Source organism: Pocillopora verrucosa, chromosome 1, assembly GCF_036669915.1.
Source record: "Pocillopora verrucosa isolate sample1 chromosome 1, ASM3666991v2, whole genome shotgun sequence".
NCBI classification, from domain to species: Eukaryota; Metazoa; Cnidaria; class Anthozoa; order Scleractinia; family Pocilloporidae; genus Pocillopora; species Pocillopora verrucosa.
Window position 1 is genome coordinate 25,331,246 of NC_089312.1, and position 24,947 is coordinate 25,356,192.

General features: G+C 38.2%; 1 protein-coding gene across 2 annotated transcripts; it reads right to left on the reverse strand.

The window, feature by feature from the left end:
* Positions 1–1,361: 1,361 nt before the first annotated feature.
* On the reverse strand, positions 1,362–24,490 carry LOC131796380 (tight junction protein ZO-1). Of its 2 annotated transcripts, none has more exons than XM_059113959.2 (32): positions 24,335–24,490; positions 22,506–22,851; positions 21,847–22,166; positions 18,206–18,253; positions 17,386–17,513; positions 16,788–16,890; positions 16,354–16,453; positions 15,414–15,517; positions 14,896–15,107; positions 14,459–14,529; positions 13,970–14,098; positions 13,249–13,405; positions 12,799–12,946; positions 12,517–12,619; positions 12,355–12,400; positions 11,687–11,857; positions 10,893–11,047; positions 10,714–10,770; positions 10,468–10,563; positions 9,925–10,019; positions 9,562–9,671; positions 9,195–9,301; positions 8,812–8,909; positions 7,910–8,062; positions 7,503–7,702; positions 6,325–7,314; positions 5,369–5,574; positions 4,950–5,093; positions 4,376–4,632; positions 3,900–4,043; positions 2,950–3,120; positions 1,362–2,268 (listed from the first exon to the last, which is right to left on the reverse strand). In XM_059113959.2, exons 2-32 carry the CDS (start codon positions 22,801–22,803, stop codon positions 2,236–2,238), a joined length of 5,154 nt encoding a protein of 1,717 aa, XP_058969942.2. In that variant the 5' UTR covers positions 22,804–22,851; positions 24,335–24,490; the 3' UTR covers positions 1,362–2,235. The 2 variants fall into 2 exon arrangements, with proteins under 2 accessions (XP_058969942.2, XP_058969943.2); XM_059113960.2 differs by having other exon boundaries at positions 2,931–3,120.
* Positions 24,491–24,947: the final 457 nt, after the last annotated feature.

Below are 24,947 nucleotides of genomic sequence, written 5' to 3' on the forward strand. Positions count from 1 at the left end.
AACTAGCATTCCCATCTTTGATGCTTTAAAGTTACATAAAAAAAAGTCGCGTGTTCAATTCCCTCAGACCAGCACAAAAGGAAACTCGTGTCCAAAATGTTAGATATCATATATTAAAGTTCACACGGCAACCAGGTGGACAATCAGACATAGTTTGAAGCTACACTGGTTTGCAGATTTAATGAATGTAACCGAAGAAGTTACAATTCATAGACCCATGGGTCTATGAATTGTAACTTCTTCGGTTACATTCATTAAATCTGCAAACCAGTGTAGCTTCAAACTATGTCTGATGTTAGATATCATTACCAACTCTCGGCGATGTTTTGCCGATGTGCATCACTTAATATGCTTAAACTGAGAGTGAACGTTTTTGGCAGATAAAATTATTCACAGACGAAATATTTTTTCCCAAGAAATTTCCTTGTTTCCCTGTCTCTTACTAGTGTCCTTGTTGAAAAACTACAAAGCCGGGCACTTCTGAATCAAAATCTATGGAATTTCTCAACAGAAAAGGTTAATTCATGCTTGAATAAACCGCGAAACAGTTTTGTTTATAAATCGTAGGCTGTCTGAGGTCAAATCAATTAAAGTGATCAGTACTCGTGGAGAACACTTTGCATTCGCTGTTAACCCTTTACACCCTAACATCAGTATTCATAATCTCTATACTGTTTTCTGTACATTTAGTAATGTGCTGACAAGGAGAATTTGTCTAACAATCAAGAGTTTCTTCAGTTGGTGATCATTTCCTTTATTTTCATGACATTAATGCGTGATTCAGTGATGATATTGTAAGGAGAAATTAGATGCTAGTCACTCTTGGGGCTTAAAGGGTTAAAGTACAGCTAGGAAAAAGGTGCTGTCATGATTCAAGGGAACACTACATCCAACAGTTTAAACGCGCGACTTCTCTTAGTCCCAGCCCTCCCCTCCCCTCCACTCCCCTGGTGAAACTTGAGAAACCGATAGGTGGACAAAACAGGAGGGGTGTAACAACAGAGGACCAGGGAACAGTAGGACGGGTAAGGGCTGAGACAAGCTGCAGGGAAGAAACAACGCTCTCGGCCTTTTAAGAAATTTTGCGGAAGGATGTCAAGAATACCTACCAAAACTCTTAACCTTGCACAAACAAGAGGGTCTCAATGGGGTCATAGCTTTAATGGCTAACACTTAAACTTTGGGCTACTTTGCGGTTACGGTTAACCCAAAATAACACATTGTAGAAAAGAAAAAATTTTACGGTTCACTTTTCTTTACGGCTAACGGTTAACACCACTGAGACACTCAAACAAACTTATATGTTTTAAGTGATTGTAGTGAGACGTAACAAACCAACGCAAATAATTAAACTCGGAACGTAAAAGTGTACGAAGTTTATTGATACAGCGTGGTGGTCTGATTAACAACCGGACTTTTAGATTAAAAACTACCAGTGAAGTTTCCGTGATTGCCTTCATATAAATGTTTACGCATTAGTTCAAATTCTAACAAAACCTGGTTCATAATATAATCCCCGTCAAGAATAAAAATTGACATCACAGACTATAGGTCTGGTTGACAACCTGATAAGTTTCGTTGTTCTTAACTCTTAGTCTTTAAGACCTAACTACGTGTTCTTGTGCAAGTTTCTGAGATTACATAGTAAGAAAGATACAATTGACCAATGCTGGAAATTCGGTACTGCGATAAAAACTAATTATTGTCCTAAAATTACACGATTTCGTTACACTACAACACAATCACTCTCTAATGTACGATTCCATTAAAATATTTCATTGTTCAATTAAAATTATCCCGCGCGAGATCATCTCACCAAGTTAAAACTTAAAAAAAAATCATTTCAAGCTACAATTCTATTTAATACATTTATTCCGACGATCGTATCACTGCATAGATTTGCAAATTCACCTAAAAAATTTACTAGAAATTGTCGTCTTTGCACGATTGGCTCCTTCAAAAAGTTACCCTTAAAGGATGTTTTCTGTTAAAGAGGATAAGATCCAAAAGCAAAAGGTCTAAAAGCTAGGAAATCAGTGAAAAGCAGTTGACAGACAAATATGATTGACAGACAACCCCGATGCATTTGGTGGGTGTTGTGTAGTATCTCACTAAGCGTGCTTAGCCAAAAATTGCTCATCTTTCTAGAAAAATATCTTATGCGCGACACTTGTACGGTGTCAGATTCGTCCAATTTGGCACAAGTAGATAGACTTTTTTGATTTTACATCGTCTTTAAATGAGATACTGAACTTTTTGTCCTCCAATCTGCGAAAATAAAAGAAAACACATCATAAGTAGATTTTAAAATAAAATGCCGTACAAAAATGAATTATAAATAAACAAGGGATGACTAAACCTAACCCTCGCTGAAAATAAGCTTTAAATAAAAAAGAAACGATAATCAGCGATAATCAAAGACAGTAACATTTTTAACAAACAAGAGATTCTTCATGATGAATGCCACTTTCACCAACCGAAGGAATCATTTGCGAGCATTTTACGCTTCACTTGGTTTTCCCGGCAACTTGAACCGCATTTAAAGGAAAAGATTATCTATTTTCCTCAATTTTAAGTCTTCGCCTTAAAATTATCTCACAGAACTTATCAGGGGGAATCTCTTCGAAGAGGGTTTTCTTTGAATCCTGTAAATTCCCCTTACAGCATCCCTAACAACTCAACTTCAGTAACATAATTTAACCCTTTCAAATTTTTTTTTCAAGTTAAGTCCTCCTGTCTATAAGGTGCCATGTCGATTTTTGGACAGACAGACTTGTCTAAAGAAAATTGCCAGAGAACGGTACTATAAGACAAGACTTGTGTCGATGAACACAAAACAGTAGCGTTGAGTTGAGGTGGCGCTCCACGACACTCGTTAAACCCTCGAGATGTGTATCTGACAAAAAGAAATTGGAGGAGAGATCACTAACTTTTTTCCTAACGGAGTACCTTGCGAGGCCTGGTAGAGACACTGACAGCGGCAGTTTCGCCTTCGTGACCCTCTTGGAACACATCCACCACACACACATTGCTACTTGGGCTGAAGTTTCGGTCACGGATCAAGAACTCTACACACGGAGCATGACGATAAGCCTCCCAGGAATCATGGAATTCTATGTACTGTTGCACAAAAAAAAATTCAACAGTTAACCCTTTAACCCCTAAGAGTGACTTGCATCTAATTTCTCCCTACAACATCAACTTAGAATGATACCTTAAGGTCATGAGAATATAGCAAATGATCACCAACTAAATAAAGTTCTTGATTGTAAAACAAATTCTCCCTGCCAGCACATCAGGAAATGTATAGAGAACAGTATGCAGAATATGCATACTGATGTTAGGATGTAAAGGGTTAAAGGAGAAAACATATGGACTTGAATCCAATTTGGAGTAGCTGAGATTCACGCCAGGTGTAGATCGAACACGATAATTTAATTTAATCGTATCAACTGAGTTTGAGCCTGATCTTTCGAGCGTTAGCCCTTCGCCAATCACTCTGATGACGGGCTTACGTTCGAAACGTCAGCCTTTAAACTCTCTACGGTAGCCAATTCACGTGAACAACTCAGTTGATAACACGAAATTACCCTGTTATACTCTCCCAACGACGCAGCACCACAGTTTTTTTTTAAGAAACTTACCCCTTTATTCATAGGGCAGATCTATCCACTTGTGATGCGCTAGCAACCTGCCTGTGGCCTTAACACAGGTGTAATTTTACTCCTGGCTTAAATGCAATTCTCTACAAGCTTTTTCAAATTTGCTCAAACTTGTTGACTTCAAAGAACGACGAAAGAATGAGCAACTGCAAGAGCCTAAAACGTGAAACCACTTATCTTCTCAGGATAGCTGATCTAAAATGTTCCCGATTGTCCAATATACATCTAAGTTCTTACCTTCTTGCAGCTTGATCGAGCCACCCAGTTGTTGTTGAGGTCTCTCAGCTGTACTCTGACATCACTAGCGTCTCCGTGCACTAGAACAGGTTTGAACGCAGAAAATGGAAATCGGCCAAGCTCTGCCTCAGAGTTGCATACATCCTAAAAAAATCAATATAACAATTTACTTGACTACTTTGTATCTTACCCCATTGAAGAAAAATCAGGTTTCGCATTGCAAATGTGGCTACTACTAAGAAGAAAATGAGGCTCAACTTGAGTATCATTGTTTGTCTCTCGATATGGTCACTTCTGTGGAGGAGGCGTAGTCTCTACTACCAAGAACCTGTCTTCACGCAACCTGCTCTCGCGACTGATTGAGCATTTTCCTCATTTCAAAATTTCTCTCCCAATTGCAATTTTAGATAGCCTCATTTTCTGAACCACAAATTACAGTGCATCCCTTTAAAAACGGGAAAAAAAACTTCTCAAACCTTAAACGCTGCTTCCGTGTCATCTAGCAATACCACATTCAAAGCCCAGTCATCATTCACCCTTGGGGGAGGGGCGAACACTGCCGCCAACATGCGCTTGGTAGCCTTGCCTCGCGTGTGAGGGCGAGATCTGCCCACCAGGCTAAATGCTGAGAAATGATCCACAAGGACTGAAACCGAGTTGGAATCTACTTGGCACTGGTCTCCTCGGGAATCCCGACCTTGAAGAGAAACGTTCTTCCATTCAGATGGCTGACCTGCGGGACAGCGGTAACAAAGCACTATATGAATTTACATCCAATGAACTCTACGGATCTCTAGTGTCCTCCTACAGAAAATGTCTCTTTTTTGATGTCTTACAAAGGCCACAAAAGGCACTGTGAGTCAAATTCCAACAACGTGTAGCCACAAGGAGTATTGATCGATTCTCTCGGTTGAACTGGATACTACACTTTTGTAAACTAGTGCAAACAATCAAGCCCTAATTAGGTAACTTTAACAACCTCAAATCAACAGCGAAACGCGCTCTAGGACGATTACCTTCACATCCACACACTCACACAAATACACGTACCTGTGGGCGTGTCACTGGACTTGAGGGCAAATGACCATCCATCAGGGGTCATGGAGGCACAGTGCGGCAGACGGAGCTCCACAGGTTTGAGGAACTGAGTGCCATGAGGGCCACACATCACTAATGGACTCAGAAGAGTTTCTCCTAACACCATACAAACACAACACGTCACATATTCACCTACCATGTGTCGTTACACAATAATACAGCCAACCACCAGACAAAAACTACTTAAGATAGTTACGATTGTCGTGTGTGCAATAAACGCTGAATTTCAGTAGGTGAGTAGCGATGTTGAGGTTTTTCTAACCGGAAAAATGCTGTCATTTTCTGGTCAAGTATTTCAGGTTGTAAGTAATTCTGTACGGAGCAAAAGAAACACTATGAAACGTAGCCTTTAAAAACTTTGATGTCCTTACCTCGATCAGAATCTAATGGAGGCATAAAGTTGTTGTCTTTACAGACTTTGAAGTAGATTTCCTGTTCCACACCCGGTGGGATAGCACCTTCCGGTATGACAATGCTAACCCCGGACTCCGGGGAAGATAGGACACCCCCCTGAGAAGTGAACTTGCCCCTAGCAGTAGCAACGACTTGTGTGTCTTCATCCAGGGATTCAAAATCACTGAAAGAAACAATACGAAGAAAAAATTTCTTGATTAATTGGACTGATTTCAATTTCTTCTGAGCATCTCTCAGTAAGATCGCGACCACGACATTCAGGATCCTCGGGACAAAACGAATAGACTTTGCTCCAGCAACAAAGCTAAACGAGTCCGTGCGCCAAATTGGCCGCCAAGCGACAAAAACGTCCCTTTGAAGATCGAGTGACTGGATGAAAGTAATCTTTAGTTTTCCCATCACGCGAAAGTCACACGCGAAAAAATAATTCAAGAAAAGCTTGTTCAACATATGTACTAAAAGACCAAATATATCTTCACTTTTATAGAAAACCGTGTCTTGTTTGTTGTAAGAATAACGGCCAGGCTACCACTAAGACGACGGATGGATAAATCAAAGCTCTGAACGAAAATAAAGAAAAACTATTTGTAAATCTGATACATAAAGCTACTTAGAGATGCGACCGATGCAAGGAGTTATATTAACATAAAGTTAATATTTTTTCACAGTCTGATAAGCAACAAACGTGAGAATTGACGTAACATCAGGGAAACTTAATTAAAATTTGCGTTGCCTTGATCTAACTCTACGGAGCGACTTGATTTTTCACGACTCATCTCCAAATCAACACTTTGTTGAAGCTTGGAAAGTGGCCTTGTCAAAGGCGCAATCGTGAACCTATTTTCCCTAATTCTGTTCTCGAAAAACACTTCCCTTAGCTTAAGATTTCTAGCCTCGGACATTTACTCCTCACCTTGTCACAACGTTCTGTCCTTCGTGATCCATGTTGTCAAGGTCTGACGTGACCTTGTGCCTGTACTCTGTTCTGTACGTCGTCGGTCTCGGGTCTGGCTCGCGCTCTGGTCGGGAAAAACGAGGAGATCCCGAGAGGCGAAAATTGTACGTCACAGGGTCTCCTATGCGAGGCCCATCCGAGGGTCTGCTTGTGGGTGGGTCACGAGAAAAAGGCCGATCACCCGAAGAAGGCCTGTCATTGTTCCCGGCATTGAAAGGTTTAGGAGCGTAAGCTGAATACGCCGATCGGGGGCGTTCGGGTCTCCCCGCGTCAAACTTGGGCGCCGTTCGGGTCGGAATCGTCACTTCGGCTCTGTAACGAGGTTCTCGAGATAGACTTCCCGTTCTGTTCTCAGAATTCATAGGGAACTCAGTCTGCGGTGCACTTTCCACTCGATAATCGGAGACGTTCGCGCGGATTTCAGGCTCCGCAGGTTTATCGCGGTCAAAACGCGTAACGGTGGGGTAAGAACGCGTTGGATAATAGCTAGAATGTGCCGTCTCCTTCTTATCTGGATTTGAATAATCCACCACAAGGTTACGAGGTTTTCTGTCGTACGACTCCGAGAATGGACGAGGTTTGCGTTCCTCGACAGAGCGCCGTCGCTGAGGTATTAAGGCTGACTCTAAATCTTCCAAACGCTTTTCAAGATCTGCCTCCACTTCCTTCTTTTTCTCCTGTACTTCGATCGGTGGTTCTCGGATGCGATCGATTTGCTCTCGACGCTGACTCGACTCGTTATCAATTGCCCAGAGCTTAGAAACCGGGACTCCTACGCGTGCGTCGTACTCTTTGAGAAGGTCGGAATCACCTTCGACTTTACGAAGACTTTCACGCTTCATTCGCAATTCTTCGGCGTCCGCTTCGGACCGATCGAAGCCATCGGGCATTCGGGTCTTCTTGAGTGACTGTCTTAGCTCAACTGGGTTCTCACGAGAAGGAAGTAACCTTGAAAGAATAATAACACAACAGTTACTCATTTTTACTTGTCACTGTTCAACATTGTGCGACAAACAGACAAGTCAGTTCAATCAGTGAAGCAACGTTAAAATTTTGATGACCGTTTAAAAATTCCTTCAAAGCTCTTCGAGCTCAGGAATGTGAAGAGCCTCTTTGAAATATCCACTGCTACTTACTTCACGACGTTTCCAGAAGGCCTCTTATAACCTGGTCTTTGTCTCTCCAAAGTGTCTTCGTTAAAACCATGCGTGCCATTACGGAAGTCATCCTCCACATAGCGTTGCCTTGGATGGAAATCTTCTTGATAATCAGGATCCTCATACCGAAGGTGCGGATCAGAGTATGCAGGACGGACCCGAGGTGGCTCGGAATTGACCTACGACAGACAAAGAAAATTGATGTAAGGAAATTGAGGAGAGGAGGAGGGGAGGAGAGGAGGAGGGGAGGAGGGGAGGAGGGGAGGAGGGGAGGAGGGGAGGAGGGGAGGAGGGGAGGAGGGGAGGAGGGGAGGAGGGGATGAGGGGATGATTGGACAACAGTTTATGTCGAGGGAACAAAATACACTTTTTTTCCTTTTTTTTACCTCCATGGAGGGTTCAGCATGCATAATGTCTTCATCGACAGGCTGGGTCGAGACTGACGAGCGGACAGTTGGTGAGTCTAACGTGGAGTCATAATCGTAGGACTGTGAGAAGCGGCTGGGCATGCGGAATTCGATCTCTTCCTGTTCCTCGAACTGAAAGAAACGAAAAACAAACAAACAAAACAAATAAATTATACTTAAATGCGTGACCACAACAACAAACGAAAAAATAAAGTAGCTCAGTTGAATTTGCTATTTCTCTTGGGCAGACGGTTAAAAACTGACAAACTTTTGGTTAAAATAGGGCAATTTAGTATTATCAACTAAGTTGACAACATAGATTGGCCACCGTAAAGAGCTCAAAAGCTAACGCTTCGAGCGTTAGCCCTTCGCCAATCACTCTGAAGATTTATGTTATCAACTCAGTTGATAATCCTTAATTATCCTGTTGTACTCTCCCACCGACGCAGCACCAGTTTCTTTAAAAAATTACTCCCTTTGTTCATTTTGGTTAAAATAATTAACAATGGAAACTTTATTTGATAAGCAGGGCTTCAAGCCTCATTTTTCAAAATGTCGCCTTTTGACGACTTTAAATTGTAAAATGGTCTTCATTTAAATATTTTAGTCGCTCCCCCTCCCCCTCCCCCACCCTGAAAAAGGAGAAAAAGAAAAAGAAAAACAACATTCATATCAATGAGCACTACATGAAGTAGTTAGTCAGCTAAACGATGCGATCACAACACTTCCGATTTTTTCTTTGTCTGTTGGTCGCCAATTGGTGACTTTTGTCGAAATTTTAGGCGCCAGATATATTTTCACTCGCCATGGCGACCAAAATGGTCGCAGCTTAGAGAGCTGATAATAGATGGCAATGCGGTGAGAATCGAACGACGAATTACCTTGTCTTCTGACATCCAAACTGGATCTTCTTGCTGTTTTGTGATTTCCTCTTTGACTCGTGAATACCAGTTGTCCATGGAACCCGCTGGAATAACAGCTGAAGACACAATAACATGTCCTGTAAGGCCCTACTACGTACGTTTATCCCACCTTGTTAGACATGTGCAACTAGATAGCGCGACACCAAAAGAACAAAACACTTAGTGGGAATAAAGTTCCAATTTTCCCCTCCATTTCCTCTTTAAAATTTAGTTGTAATTACAAGTCTACGAAAAGAAAATGACCGTTGTCATATTCCTTTTGTCATCGAACAATGACTCGACACTCTACACGCCTAGCAAACAAACTACAACAGATGAAACAGAAAAGGACATCTTCAAACCTGTAAACATGTTGCTATAAAACTGCTCCAGTTTCAGTGAGTTATCGTGTAGTTTCTTAATCATTTTTGCAGACTGATCTCCCACGCCATGTTGGCTTCTCATTTCCCTGAAAAGGAAAACCCGTGTAACACAGGAAGTTAGTATACGACAAGAACCTAACAATCTGTTAAGGAATTCCAGTTAGGTACCAATCACTCCCGAGTAGAGAGGTTTTTTTTAAATACTAAAACCTTTCTTTTATGATAAAACTTTAAACACCATCATTGCATCAATTTAGTAAACTAAAAACTCGGTTTGAATAATTACCGAACTGAAAAATCACACTAGAGCCGAGGAAGGAAAGAACAAATTCTCTGCAAGACTTACTTGACCATTTGTTTGTTGGGTGGCCTCAGAAAGATCACAATGGGATACAACTGAGCGAAGTTTAGCCTTTCCACTTCTTCGGGAGTAATGTCCAAAAGACAATGCTTGCCCTGTGAAAATAAATTAAAATCAATGCAGTTTGATTAAGAAATAATTCATACTTCATCTGAAACAAACAACTAATATGCCAACAACACACCTCACTAATTCTCACTGCACTTCTCCCCACAAAATGTTGAGAGAATTTGGCCCTCCACTTAAAGCTAACTCTGAAATGATCAAATCACGTCTTCTTTCCACAGTATTCCTACAAAATTCTTTATTGTTTGGTGACGTTTGGTTCGAAACTAATTAGTGACTTACGCTGTCAATTACAGCCTTGATAGTAACGTAACTCAATGAACGTCGGGATGAACGCATGGGGCTTCTGCCTGCTGGCTGTAGACCACGGAAGGCAGCTGAAATTACAGACAGAAAAAAATCCTCATTAACCTGTTTGTAGCCTCCTAAGAACAATACATTTCTATGTAAATATTGCCAAATATTGAGCGCTAAACAAATGTAGATAGCACCATAGCTTCACAATAAACTTTGCAAAGGAAAGATAAATCCATGTTGAACAAAGTCGACTTGACTTGCATTAGAGCAGTAACAATACCGACATTTTCAACTCAGCGTTTAAAGTATTCCGCAATCTCATTGGTTTTGCTTCACTTTCCTCTGTGATTGGTCGCGAGAACCCGCTCCACTTTCTCAACCAATCAGTTGCAGAACTAAAACTGTGAGTGAAACACCTCTCGCTTTTCCCCGTTTAGACCGTGTTTTTATGTTTTTTCTTTGAGTTATCATTAGGATAATTTTCCTTCTATCGGAGCCAATGCGCTTCAATGGCTCCACTGTTCTTACTTGGAATGGCAAATACATCTGGCATGTCTTGAAGAAGCTTGTCTCTTGTAATGTCGGCAATCGGCCCAAGTAACACCACTGGCCTGACAAAACCAGCTATAAAGAAAACAATTTAAGTTAAAAAGCTTGCCAAAGCAAAGGGAAGACACATTTTTAACACAAGTAAAACTAAAAGTATCAATTAAGTAAATATGGCAGCGTTTTGCAGAAGGGAATGCACTTGATATTTCACGAAGTTTAACTTACGTTTTCTGAGAGCAACACGTTCATATGCTGGCAGTTTGTTTTCCAGTGCAGTAGTCGCTGAAAAATAACAACTCAGTGTTACTGATTTTCCCTCATATGAATAGCACATCTTGCGCAAACAAAGAAGGCAAAATAAGCTCATAGGACCCTGCTCATCATTTTGCTCGTGTACCACTTACTGAATGATTCTTCATCCAGATGATCAGAAGACACAAACTTGTATTTCTTTAGTGTGCCACCTCTAGAGTTGCTCCTCTTCAAGCTGCCATAATTATCACCCTTCCTCGGAGTCATTTGTTCGACTTTTTGTTGAACTTGAGCCAGCTGCTCAGCTCTGTAAGAAACAACAAGGCAATGTCAACTCATAAAATGCTAGTTTTAAACAGGGCGTAACAAAATGGGATTTGTTTCAATTTCTCTCTAAAAGGAAAATCATGTGGCTATACAAAGGAAAACGTCCCAAGAAAAACCACTGAAAGCAAATTTTCGCAATTTATACCCTAACATCAGTATGCATATTCTCCATACTGTTCTCTATACATTTCCTGAAGTGTTGACGGTAAGAACTTGTTGAACTATCAAGAGCTCCTTCACTTGGTCATCATTTCCTATATTCTCATGTCCCTAATGTGTGATTCAGGGACGATATTGTGAGGAGAAATTAGATGCTGGTCAATCTCAGGAGTCCAGGGGTTAAAGGTTATTTTTGAAGATTTTGTTATTGTAGGCAGTCAATGTCATTCATCCTCCTGAATTTCTTAAAACTCATTTTCAGAGTGCCTGGCAGTGAATTAATACACAAAGGTGAATTTCTGTACTGACGAATGCTGTTTGAGTAAAGCAAGAAGTAATTTGTCTTGTTGCTTAAGTGACACTATGAAATGAAATGATCAGGTCTTGATTAAAACCCTCATGACAAGATGAACATCATCTTTCTGTTATCTAAACTTTTCTCATAGTAACATTTAATTACCTGGATTTATTGGGAAGAATACCAATTTCAGTTTCCAGACCAGTCTTTGTTACAATCTGTGCACGCCATGCTCCAATCACTCCATCATGCATGGTGTCCCATATGTGGAACACATCCTCCCTTTGGAAAGAGAACTCCTGTTCCTTCATCTGCTCATAGTCAAAGTGAACTCTGTCAAAAGATAAAGAAACGAGTTAACTTGTAAACTTGGCAGAACTTTCTATTACTGCAACTTTGAATCTCCTTTTTCTTAACAACATCCCAGTAAATAATAATGATAAAGTTTTTTATAGAAGGTAAAACACACAACAGTATAAAAACTGATAAAACAGAGGCTCTCTTGTTATCTTTTAAATGGAAAAAAAGGAAAAAACACAAATGCTAAGTGCAATATCTTACACAAAATACTAAATAAACATGCATGCATGCCTTAGTTTTATTCCTAGTTAATTGTACTACAAGGTTTTCTATTCAAAACCAACACATCATAGCACGTTTATAAAATTAAGACAAACTAAGCTCAACAAGAAAATTGAGCAACAGTTTCTTTTTCAACTGTTCATGTACTGAACATCATTCAAGGACAAAGTCTCACATATACAATGCACAGTATCTCCCATCACAAGTTTGTAAGGTCATGATGAATCCACTTCACCCAACAAACTTACTTGATGTAAAATGAATCTCCAGATTCTTTGCTGATCTTGTCAAAAGCTAAAAACATAGAGTCAACTGTCAATTTCATAGGATATAACAAGAAACGGACTCTCTTTAAATTAGTAGTTAAATTGAAAAAGATTCTCTGAAGATACCAGAGGAGCTTCTCTTACTTTGTCTTCTATACTTGCACAAAAGGTTCACTTCATCTCCAAGAGACAACAAAATCAAAACAGCCTCTTCTCTTGTGATGTCCTTGAAATCTATGTCATTGGCCTGAAATAAAAGATGACATTCCTTGGTGTTTAGAAAATTTCTCACCCTTCTTCCAGTTAAAACTGTTGGTTCTAAAAGGTATAACTTACCAAATTGAGCTAAAAGACCCTCAAAATCTCAAACTGATCATCAAAGTCAAGAGTGAAATATCATGTTCACTGGTTTAAAAGTGTACTCACCATTAATACTTGATCACCCTTCCTTAATCCTTCATTGTAAGCTGGGCTTCCTTCCTTCACAGCAGCAACAAAAATACCAGTTTTATTTCCACCTGATACTTGGATACCAAGACTGCCACTCTTACGGAATGCCACAAGTCGCGCATCCCTGTTGAACAAAGTTGAGTTGCTTTATGTCATAGCAAAAATATTAAAATTGTACACAGAAGCACAAGGCACATTTTAATTATCATAATCTTCTCATAACAAAATTACTCTGAATTCATTTTGGAGATTCCTGTACTAGTTCACTTTCCAAGAGTAACTGTAGACTGTCTTAAAGAATTCTGACAGCATATGTACCAGTATTTGGATTGTTAAGTAGAAGTTTCTATTCAAAACTTAGGCAATCTGCTTGTGTATTTATCATTTTTCCTTACTAGCAGGGACTCTCAAATAACAGAAGCATACCCTCTATATCTCCTGCGGTCTACAGAGTCCTGTGCTCCATCCTTACGATCACTGCGAGGTGAACTTGAGGTAGACTCAACATAATTGACACTTGATCTTGACGCATTCACAGATTCATTCCTTCCCCAAGAACTTAAACCATCTGGTGTGTATGATACTGGGGGAGGTGAAGACAAAATACTAGTTACAAGCGATCAATAAACAGTTTCTATGTTTCAATACATAGTAGTGCAACAATTTTGGAAAACATTAATATAGTTAAGGGTTCACAACCACTTTTGAATGAGACATGCATTGCTGAAAACAAGACAGCATTGGTTTCAAGTTTTTTTGTTCAATATGCTTCAAGGAAAACCAGTGAAGTTTAGTGACTGCAGGTACTTGAAGATAAAAGTTAAAGCAATCTGAAGTTAACAAATGTTTCTTAGGCTTAATGAAACTCTGATTCATGAATCACCACATATTGCACTTTTGCTGTTTCTTATGCCTTTCAGGAAGGTTATGGAATTTTAATCTACATGCAAAAAAGCTCCCCAATGGTACTGTTTCTCATAGCAGTAAATCCTGCCTGACCAAGATGTCTTTGCATGAAAAATAGGACATATCATAATCTGTATAATTATTTTTTCTATGACCTGTAAAGTTCATGAAATCAATTCAAAAATCTTAAACTTCAGCTTGAGCTTTTAGAGAGGGTTTGTCTTGAAACTTCAATTAATACCTTCAGCAGGTTTTGGAAAATGTGGTTCTGATTCCTGTTGTGAACTCTCTACAGCCCTGAAGACCTCCTCTTTGTCATAACCTATCCCCGAGACTCGTTCACCAGTATCTGGCCTCTTCCAGCTTGATCCTAGAAATCAATAGATGTACATCAAAAAGAAACATGAACAAAACAAGGGTGCCAAACTGTTTTGTTACAAGAGCACTAAGATAGAAAAACATTTATTTTCATTTATTTTAGCCCTCTTGTTTTTTACTTAAGTCACCAAATGGACCACAGTACACCTACTGACTCCCATGCATCTTAAAGATCAACATCATCTAAATTACTAAACTTGCACTTTAAAAATTTGAACAGCAATAGCAAATTTATGTCAAGTAATTAGGATGTAAGCTACACAAAGTCATGGCTAATATTTTTGGCTGCTAATTATCATACCCCCATTAATCAATGAACTTAACCTTTTTATTGGAGATCTACAATACTTACCTGAAAACAGCAGGTTGTCTTTATCCAAAGGAGGTGGGGGTCGCTCTGGGAGATCATCCTCACTATAGTGCCTATTGTTGGAGTAATAGTAAAATAACAGTCATAAGGTAGACATCCTGTATTGAAACACTTCCAAAATACTATTTGAGGGTTGGTGCCATATGAGTGTAAACAGGAGGGCAACAACCTCTGTAATGACAATGAAGTCATCACAGTAATCAATACAAAGCCCAGCTCCAGGTACCAGCCAACAGAACATTGACATAGATAAGCTGGTTGTGAGCAAAATGCAATAGAAATTAAAACAAACTCAGTCAATTTTCTGCAACAAAGTCCAGAGTATTGTCCACAACTTCATGATTAAGGTAGAAGTGTCTAAACACACCAAGCAGTTTGCAAAATATACCTTGAACATAGCCTCACATGTTCTCTCTTACCTTGGAGGCAATTCTGGCTCTTCATTATAGCCATTTGGCAGGTCATGATCTCTGTCTCGAGTTTTGTGTCTAAATGCTGCTGGCAAAGAGTGTGTGCTGTAACTTGGTGGTAACTGGTCATCCTTCAGTACAACCAGGTCCAGTTTGTTGGAACGACGGACCATATCAATGGCCTCCCGCAAACTCATCTCTTCAGATTTACGGTCATTTATCTGGAATGCAAAGGCAAAATTACCACAGGAAAGCAAAAATTCTATCTCAGTCTATGCTTGTGTTTCCTGTTTTTGAAGAAGTTTTTGTGATTCTATACTGGGCCTCACCATCTCGAATAAATATTTCTATATGTAATTATTTGGCACCTATTGCTTTCCTTTACCTACTGTACTTTTATACAGTAATTAAGATTTCATATGGTTATTACTAGATATTAATTATATTATTGTTGTGTTTTTTATTAGTAGGATTTTGTACAGAGGTAAAAAGCATGATTAAACATTAAATAATGTTTCATTGCGCACCTTCAGGATGATGTCTCCAGACTTCAGTTCACCTTGCCTAGCAACCATACCATTCTTGTCAATTTCTTTGATGAACATGGATCCTCCAAGTGAAAATCCATAACCTAAGAATACAAGAATTGGCCAAATTTAGTACAAAACACAAGCATCTGCACTTATCAAAATGAGCACAAATTATCATTTTATGAACTTGATGCCTCGTAACGTGATTACTTAATACTAATCACATCAACTATTTCAATTCTCTCTGCCATTTTCTTGGATACGATACCCTTCTTTATATGTAGAGCAAGTGTTCATATTGCTTTGGAATGATCACACAGTGAACCCTTTCTTAAAAATTGCAGGCCAAATTGCTATCCTTTAATACTCCTGTAAATTAGCCTTTCTTGCCTTTACAACATGTACAAGGACAAAAGAGTTTCACATAAGAGGGAGGCCAAGAAGGCTTGTTTGCATATAAAAGAATAAAATTCATACCTGCAATTATCAAAGAGGTCTATTGGCTATATAGAAACTAACATGGTTTACACAAAATTTCTTTTAAAAAAAATTGAAAAAAAAACCAATCAAAGTATCTCTGCTAGATTAGAGTTTGAGGGGATACAAAATACATTTTTTTTTTTTTTTAGTAACACTTAACTCTTCAACTCCCATGAGTGACCAAGACAGAATTTCTCCTTACAATATCAATACAATATCACCAGATAAGTGATAAGAATAAAGAGAAATATCAATTTGGGGTAAGTTGATCCAATACTTAATTCCCTTAACTAACATTATAAGAAATGAATGGTAAACAGTGAGGAGAATTACAAATTTGATCTGAGAGTTAAAGGGTTAATTTTGATGTAGTGTAAAGGGTGTGTCATTACACCTCATCTAATTCCATTGCAGATTTAGGATTATTAGTTTGACATGTTATAAATCAACAAGGTACCTTTATTTTGCTGTTCCCTAATGAGTGTGACAGTTTGTGGAACCTTACTTCCTTCTCTGGGAGTAGTCATCACAGGAGCAAGCTTTTGTCGTTTAATGGCCTAGAAATGAGAAAGTACTGTCATTCCAAATGTAAAGCAGAACTGCATTAACAAAGCTATTGAAGATCTACAAGAGTAAAGACTTTTCATTGTAGAGGGTAACAAATGAAGAGTAAGACGCAGGAGTCCTGGAAAGAATACTGTCTGAAGTGAAAATAAACAAAAAAGATGGCAAAAGTGACTTTCAAAACAAAATATTGGGAAAAAAAAAAAAAAAAAAAAGAAAAAGAAAAGAACAAACAATGCTAATCTATTTTGTAAACTTTTTGAAAGCTTGGAAATGTTGCATCAGACTAAAATGACCATCAGAGCTGACCATCAAGGGAAGACTTACTAGTCGTGCTGAGTTGCCACTGTCCTTCAAGGCTTGCACAGCCGTTGAATGCAAAACATTCTCAACATTTATATCATTAACTTGTGTTATGATGTCATTAACCCTGAAATAAAGAGGGAATAGTCGATGAAAAAATTCCACTAAACTGTGTTGATGTGCTATAAAAGTAAGGGGACAAAAATTCATGATAATATCCAAACTCTTTGAAGCCTACTTTTTTCCCTATATCACAGAGCTCCAGAGAGGCCAGGTAATGGGTAATAGTTCAGAGATCAAAGGCTTAATAATCAGTTCACTTAAAATGTCTGTCGAGACCACTGAGCTTTAGCATTAAGATTTTATTTTTACAGGGTTTAGCTCTGCACTGAATATGTCCACCTTTTCCAACAAGAGAATTCCCTGGGAATTTTGTGTAAGTGAATTTGAGAAAATTCTGTTCTAGGCTGACTGACACTACACCAGTGTCTCATTGGCATCTGTCTTCCATGATGATTTTGAATACAAAAGAAGATTATTCCTCCTTTAGACTACAGATCTATAAATTTCTTAGTTTTGCACTAGCTACCATAATTTATCAGCAAAAAAGGTAAAATCTTACTTTAGCAGACCATCAGCAGGGCTATCAGGGACAATATCAGAAACAACAATGGATGTGTCTCCACTCTTGAAGTGGGGGTTGTCTTTTCCACCAGACACTGCAATTCCAAACCCCTGATTTGAATTTGCCTATGTAGCAAAACAAACAGGTATGGTAAAACAAACTTAAAAAATGCATGCATTCACCACAATAACATGTCAAAGAAGACATAGGTTATGAATTTACAATTAAAGACAAGATATCACCCAAAAAAAATCTACTGAAAATTGTGCAGGTCAAATAAAACAACTCTTGGGTTCCAAATTTGCAGCAAAAAAAAACTAACAAAAACAAAACAAGCAATAAAAAAGAGAAGCTAAATGAGGATTTATAGAAAAAGTCGAATGAGTTGACTGGTCAACAAGTTGACAATAAATAGAAACAAAGGAAAAAATCTTTAAGAAAACTATAACAAATTTTAAATAAAACTTGAGGTGAGCCAATTCAAGTCAGGGAAAAAAAAAAAAAGAAAAAAAAACAATAGCATTAGAACTGGCCCATCAAGCACAAGTCTCTCACAAAGTAAAAATTAGGAAGACAAGTTGAAAATAATTCTTGAGGTGAGCCAATTTAAGTTAAAATAAAAAAACCAACAAAAAACAATAGCATTAGAACTGGCCCATCAAGCACAAGTCTCTCACAAAGTATAAATTAGGAACAACAAAAGGAATTTGCACAAATACAAAAGAAAAGAGACAAAGACAAACCACACACTAGTTTTGCTCTTTTTAAATTTTCATTGCTGCATGTATTCAACATTACTATATCACCAGAAACTCACCTTTTCCAAAACTATTGTTTGCCTTTCCCAAACATACTGCTCTGAAGGCTGTGGAAAACAAGACCGTGTCAAATGGTGAAAACCTTGAGCAATAAAATGATAATTCTGGTCAAAAGCTCCGTGCAACTTTTCTTTATATCCCAAAAAGCCACACTTGACAATATAGTGCAAAACAGGACAACACTCTCTCCTTTAAAATATGACCTGCTTATTGTCAAACTTTGACATGAAAATCACACAACACAACCTGTAACTTCACTAAAATGTTTCTGTGTACATAAGTTCACTTAATGTTGACATAAAATGCCTGTACTAAGATTCTTACTTGACAACTACAAAATTACAGCCATTAGCTTGGATAAATAAAGATATGTTTACCTATAAACAGGGATTAAATCTTTACAAGAGCTCTATTTTGGCAGGTACATGCATACATGGCAGATTTCTGCATACTATTCATTGTTATTGACAAAGTTTGAATGTTTGAAAGGGCAGAGTTGAGCATTTGGATTTTTGAAATATTTTTTCTTCCTCCAACTTTTTTTAAGCTCCTGACTTAACGTCTCTAATGTACACAGACATATCTATGAGACAAGTGGTCTGAAAGCAGTCTCTTTGTTGGCAACTTGAAGAGTACATCTTTTTAATTCTTCTCAGAGCAATAATTACCCTTGCATTGAAACGTAAGCATGCAAGGTCTTTAAATTTCTCCACTTCCATTCTGCATGCTGACCAGTTTTGTACTTTGATACATGTTTTTTTTTATTCTTCAGCATAAAAAGAATCATGACCTTAAACACAGATTTTAGTTGCATTTGGTGATGGTTTAATGTTACTGTGAAAAGTTCTCCTAGAATTTTGAACTTTGGAACACTCAGAAACTGACATAGGGTCTTGAAGATTTTCATAAAAACATCTCTACCTTCCCAATAACATTTAGCGCTACGCATAAAAAGAAAATAACAATACGAACTGATCATGATCAATTTTCCAAATTAAATATATTGTCATCAAAAATAATAACCCAGTTGCTTGCCAACAAAATATTGCTTTAAGTGCTGAAACATTTGAAGTTAGATCCCTTGTTACTATATAAGAAACCTGTTCGTTCCAGCCTCAAATAAAATCCTAGTGAATTTTAGGATATACAAGTAGACAGCATAAACATCATGTGATTGAAAGATATTTCTTAAATTTCTCTCTAGTGTGAACTTCAACTGACCCCACTTCATTTCAATTACTTACTAAACAGCCTTTTAGCAGCCTTGTAACCACAACCAGTTACTATCAAAAGGTGGAAGCTAAATCTGAAGGGTTCAACTCCCATATTAAGAAATGTGGATTTCAAAAACATGCAACAAACATATAAATCTTGGTTTTCATATGCAAGAGGTTTAAAAAAAAAAAAAACCTTGGTGATTATTCATCTGAGATATGCAAACACCTTATTTTGCTTCCAACCAACCACAGAACACTATCTGCTCTATCCTAACATGATATACTATTTATACTAACAATTTCAATGCAAAGGACAGTGAAGATTGGACTATTATAGCAGATTTAGGGTGTTATTTCTGGTTTAAACTTCACACTCACGAAAGGTACTAAAGCAAACAAAACTTTAAAGCAATGACTTATGTTGAAAATTTTCCAGACTGGTTAGCCGAGTGTTCTATTGGTAAACATAACAATAGAACTGAAGATAATGTCTTACCAGCCAATAAAAATTCTGAAATTATTTTGTGGCTTTCACTGTCTGTAAATCACCATAAGTGAGCTTGGCTTCTCCTGGCCACAATTGTCCAAGTGTGCATAAGAGATGGCATATAAAAATTATTTAAACTCTTCAAATTTAAGAAAACAATGAAAACTGTTTATTTTGCAATCTAAGGTGTTTGAAAATGCTGTATATTGTTTTCCTGATCAGTGCCAAAAGTAATACCATTAACAATTGATAACTCCAACAAGTTACAGTACAAAAACACTGTTCATTGCTTGAATTCCCCTGAATAATAGAATTTGTTGAAGTGTAATGCTAAAAAAAATCTTCCTGGATAAAATTATTGAAATGTTTTGAGCACTATGGAGTAGAACATGGTCAAAATGTGGTGCTTGTTTATTCAAGGGAAAAACAAAGTTAAATAATCATTATTCGCAAATTTTATTTTACTAACTGCATCAGTAACTCGTCAACTTGATGGAAAATTCCCATGAGAACGATAATAACTCTTTAAGATTTAAAATCAACCTTACCATGAAACAAAACATTCGGATTATATTTTAATTTCGCGACGAAACGTATGGGCATTCATCCAGTTGTTTGGTGACGCACATATTTATTTCTGCGACCAGATTAATGCTCCATTTTCGGCGCAAGCTTCCTACGTGCTCGTGTAAACAAAAGAACAGCAGTAGAACCTTACCGAAACAGAACTCCACGACAAAGGAGACGCGAACAAATATAAGCATCATGCGTGATATTAAGAAGAACGCACACCAAATACATGTACTAAGAGATCCGATTGAGTCGCTTGCATATGAAATATTTACTTTCACAACCATTCTTTCTTGATAGGGCAAATGATAAAATAATTTGTATCGACTCCTCGTCGCCTTTGAAACTGGATCTATCCGACCTCCATAATACAGAAGGTAGGAAAACCACTCAACCACGAAAATATATTCGACCTCGCAAGTTTAAACCCTTCAGAGTTGATTAAAAATAACTTCTGGTACGGAAAGACACTAACACTCACGCTAAGTTTCAGGCGAGGGTTTTCTCGTTGAAGTCTATGATTTAAATTCGAGATTCGCTCCCACAATTTTCAGTGAAAACGTAAAAACTCCAAAGAACCAAATAGCTTAAAAGGCGGGGTATATGTAAAATGGCTGAAAGAACGACAGCAATAAATTTTGGAAAACTCACACATCAGGCTTTTAAATTGGAAATCTAAGACGAACTTCCAATAACACTCGTGAGCAGTGTATGACATCACATAAATAGAAGCTTCCATCGTGAAATTTTTTGCAAATAAAGGATTTGGAGTATCCAAAAAATAACTATAGTTGAGCTAAAAATTTATAGGACCCCCCGGTACATCGGCGGGTCGAAGTCAACCTGGGCAGCTAAATTGTACCTAATAAACCTCATCAAGCCATGAAAAACTGACCTTTTGATACGATTTGCGACGCGAATTGAAACGTTCAGCGATACTATAAAAGCTAATACTACTAAGCTTCTCGAGGACATTCAGCGCCTCAGAAAGATAATGATATCTTTATTTGCAGTGAAGTTCTTTCGCTATTGCCTGTATTAATTGTGTAGCACTAATTTTAGATATGATCTAGGATGGGTAACCTACACATCAGCTGTTAAGTCACCATACGTTAAACCACGCTCATAAACACGCATACTCCAAATTCCGTGTGTTGAAAATATTTCATTGTCAATTTTCCCACAACATCGACAAACACACACACATATCAAATTCGAAGATAACCGAGCGCGTCAGTAACACTAAGTTAATGGAAAGCACACCCCTTTCGTGTAACGAAAAGAAAAATTCAGCAGACTAAATTTGATATTAAATGTGAAGTAGAAAGAGCAATAAAAAAAATAGAGTGGATAACAACAAACTTACGCTTGCATCGCCGACTGACTTTCGATAGTTCCGTTCACTTCCAGCGTCATTCTCCACGTAGTTTCGTCCTTCGTTGTACTTTTCTGTGATATATTGAGAAACTTCTCTTCCCCTGTCGTAAGAATAATCTCTTCCTCTTTGCAATTGCTCTTCTCCCCTCATCTCTTTTCGCGGCTGTTCTTCTTGACTGAAGTTTCTTTCGGGTGTGTAATACTCGCGTTTACCGTGATAAAATTCGTTATTATTATTTTCTCTCTGCTCAAAATCTCTAACTCTCTGGGGATTAGAATATCTTGGATAGGCGTCCCTTGGTTTGCCCTCTGAAAGAATACAGCAAATGCAAGCTGAAATTTGCGAAAATAACCGAGCAAGCACGAATTTCCTGAGCTTAAATAAACGTATGCAAGGACAGTCTAATTACAGTGTCATGACTCAAACCAATATAAACGCTGGAAAGGTTGTTTTGCATACATTAATAAATTCGTATCACAAAAAAACCTGCATAAAAACAAAACCAATTGTCGCTTATTGAGAGAAAATTCATGAGTATAATTTGGGATAGCGTTCGAAGGCACAAACTTTGCAAAGCTTGTTCTCTGGCAAGCGTGTCGAGAGTTTTTAAATTTCCAGTGAGAGGACATCAATCGTTAAAAGCTTACCTAAAACCTCGATTTGTGGATTCTTGGCCCTTAACTTGGCTGCCAAGTGGGGATGCGAGTCTTCTAATGCCACACACAACTCTTGAAATCCAGTCGGACCCTTGTAATGGAGTAAGTCAAGCAAGCTTTCCGTACGTTCTTGAGGGGTCCGCCCAATGTTTATACCATCGATTTCCTTTTGAGTCAGCACACCACTCACATACAACAGCGGACAAACTTCGTTAGTTCGAACGTCTCTCAGAATAAGGTCTCGATTTTCAAGCAAAGCACTTTGGTATGGCTTTAACGCCGCAGCCATCTTAGCATTCGTAGTTCGCTTCGTTCGGCGTCGTTTCCTAGTGCCTCCCTGTCAATCAGGCCAGAATTAATTGTTGGCTTTGTTCCTTAACCAATCAGAGGCGAGAAAAGAGCAATGTACCCTGCTGATTCAATTCGTGACAATGAAAAAATATGCGCAAATTTCGGGTCTCTGTTACGGGGTATTTCATCTAAATATTCTTGCGTTTGCATGAACGGTAATTACATTTTCGCTACATCATTCGCAGCGCGCAAGGTCTCTAGGAAACGGGCAATGATTTAATACAGCAAAATTACTTTGCCATTAGGTCACTGTCATTTGATACGTTTCGATACGAGAATTTTATAGATTCTTCGAAATGGAGCGGTTTCAAAAATATGCAGCTGCATTGCCTGTAAAATAACAAGCCAACTGTCGAAATTCCAACGGTCTTTCCGAGTTGTGAGCCAAATGGATTACCTGCAGGCACCTAGGCATAGACTTAAGGCAAAACCGGAACAACATTCAATTTTGCGATATTGACGAATTCTTTGAACAATTTATTATCAATAAATCGGCGTTAACAAGATCTTAGGTTCCGTTGTCAATTTCACTTCTTGTTAATTTCACACTTCAGAAACAAAAGATTCACTTTATGTCGAATCTAATTTTCATAAAAAATTTCGATTTGTATCAAAAATCAGAGATCATTTTCTGCAAAAGACAGTCGAGCTTAACTTAAACTTAATACTATGCTTCAATCCTGACCATGGACTTTACTCTATTTCGTTATTTGTGCTGGTTATTTACACAAACGGAAACAACGGGGATCCTGCAGGAGTAAGATTAAATTCAAACAGTAGAAAAAGTAAGCTTAAGTTTCTTAAATGTTCCCTGAAGGCACGATATTTATCACTTGCATTAATCAAGACATTGACCTAACCCCAACTTTGCATTGTACGTGATGTAGAATTTCAGCGGAATTTTGACGGACTCGATTAGAAATGTCTACAGATACCTCGATTTAATCATCGTAAAAGAATGTAATTTTTGTGACTTGTGGATTTGATAATCACATACTGGTTTCCTGCTCTGCGTAGCCGTATGTTTACAAATTCCGTTTGTCATTAGCGCTTCCTGAGACATAAGTTTTGTACCTTTAATAAAGTCCACTAAGAAATGTTGTACTCAATATCAAACAGCAAGAATGCGGCCCTTTTTTTTTTTTAGATATCACTGGATAAATATCGTCCCTCTATTCGAATGAAAATGCAATTATTCCACTACAAAACGGGTCTGATATTTCTCGCCCAACCGGAAATGAGTCATGATCGTGTTTACACTCTGGTCCAATGCGCAAGAAAGAACTGGAATGTGGAATCCAAGCTAAAATCGTTCTTAGGAATTTTGCCGACGGTCATCTTCTCTACTTTTTTCCCTCTTTTGCTGAAAACTCCCTTTTATTCCAAACCGAATACCAGGTACTTATATTAAACATGAAACAGTAAAGGATACTTTAAATACACAAAACAAAGCATTTTTTGTAACTTACAGTCTCATCAATGTCGTTTCGTTCATAACCAGTGACCTCGACGGCCTCTGCTGTTTTTTCACGCGCGTAAATCAACAAAGGTAGAATACGAGAGGAACCTAGGTCCCCTAATTCTATGTTTTAGCACCTTTCCCTCATTCAGTGTAGTTTGTTTTTAGTAGATGGAGCGAGGTCGAGCTTTCACCACAATATCCGCAATGCTCATGGACACGCTCATTGTAAAATGTTTCACACTTATTAATGTTCGTGCGCCAAACACTTGAATATTTTCCTTTTATGGTGTGGAAAGGTAAAGCTAAGTATTGGTCGCTTGCTGTCAATATTACACAGTTGTGTCTTGCTCCATTTTTTATGGGATTTAGTGATCACTGCTAATCAATCTGAGTCTTGACTTGAGGACTCTTCAGACTTCCAGGATTTACCAATAAGCTATTATAACAAAACATTCATATTAACGAACCTTAAGTTTATATTTGCATTCACTTACTTTGCTCGAAAGAGTTTCAGAAGTGAACAATCCCGAGCGAATGAGAGATTGATTCGACTAGTGCCCAACCGCCAGCTTAGGTACAAAATCAATACAATTTGCCCCCTCTCAAATTCATGTCCATTA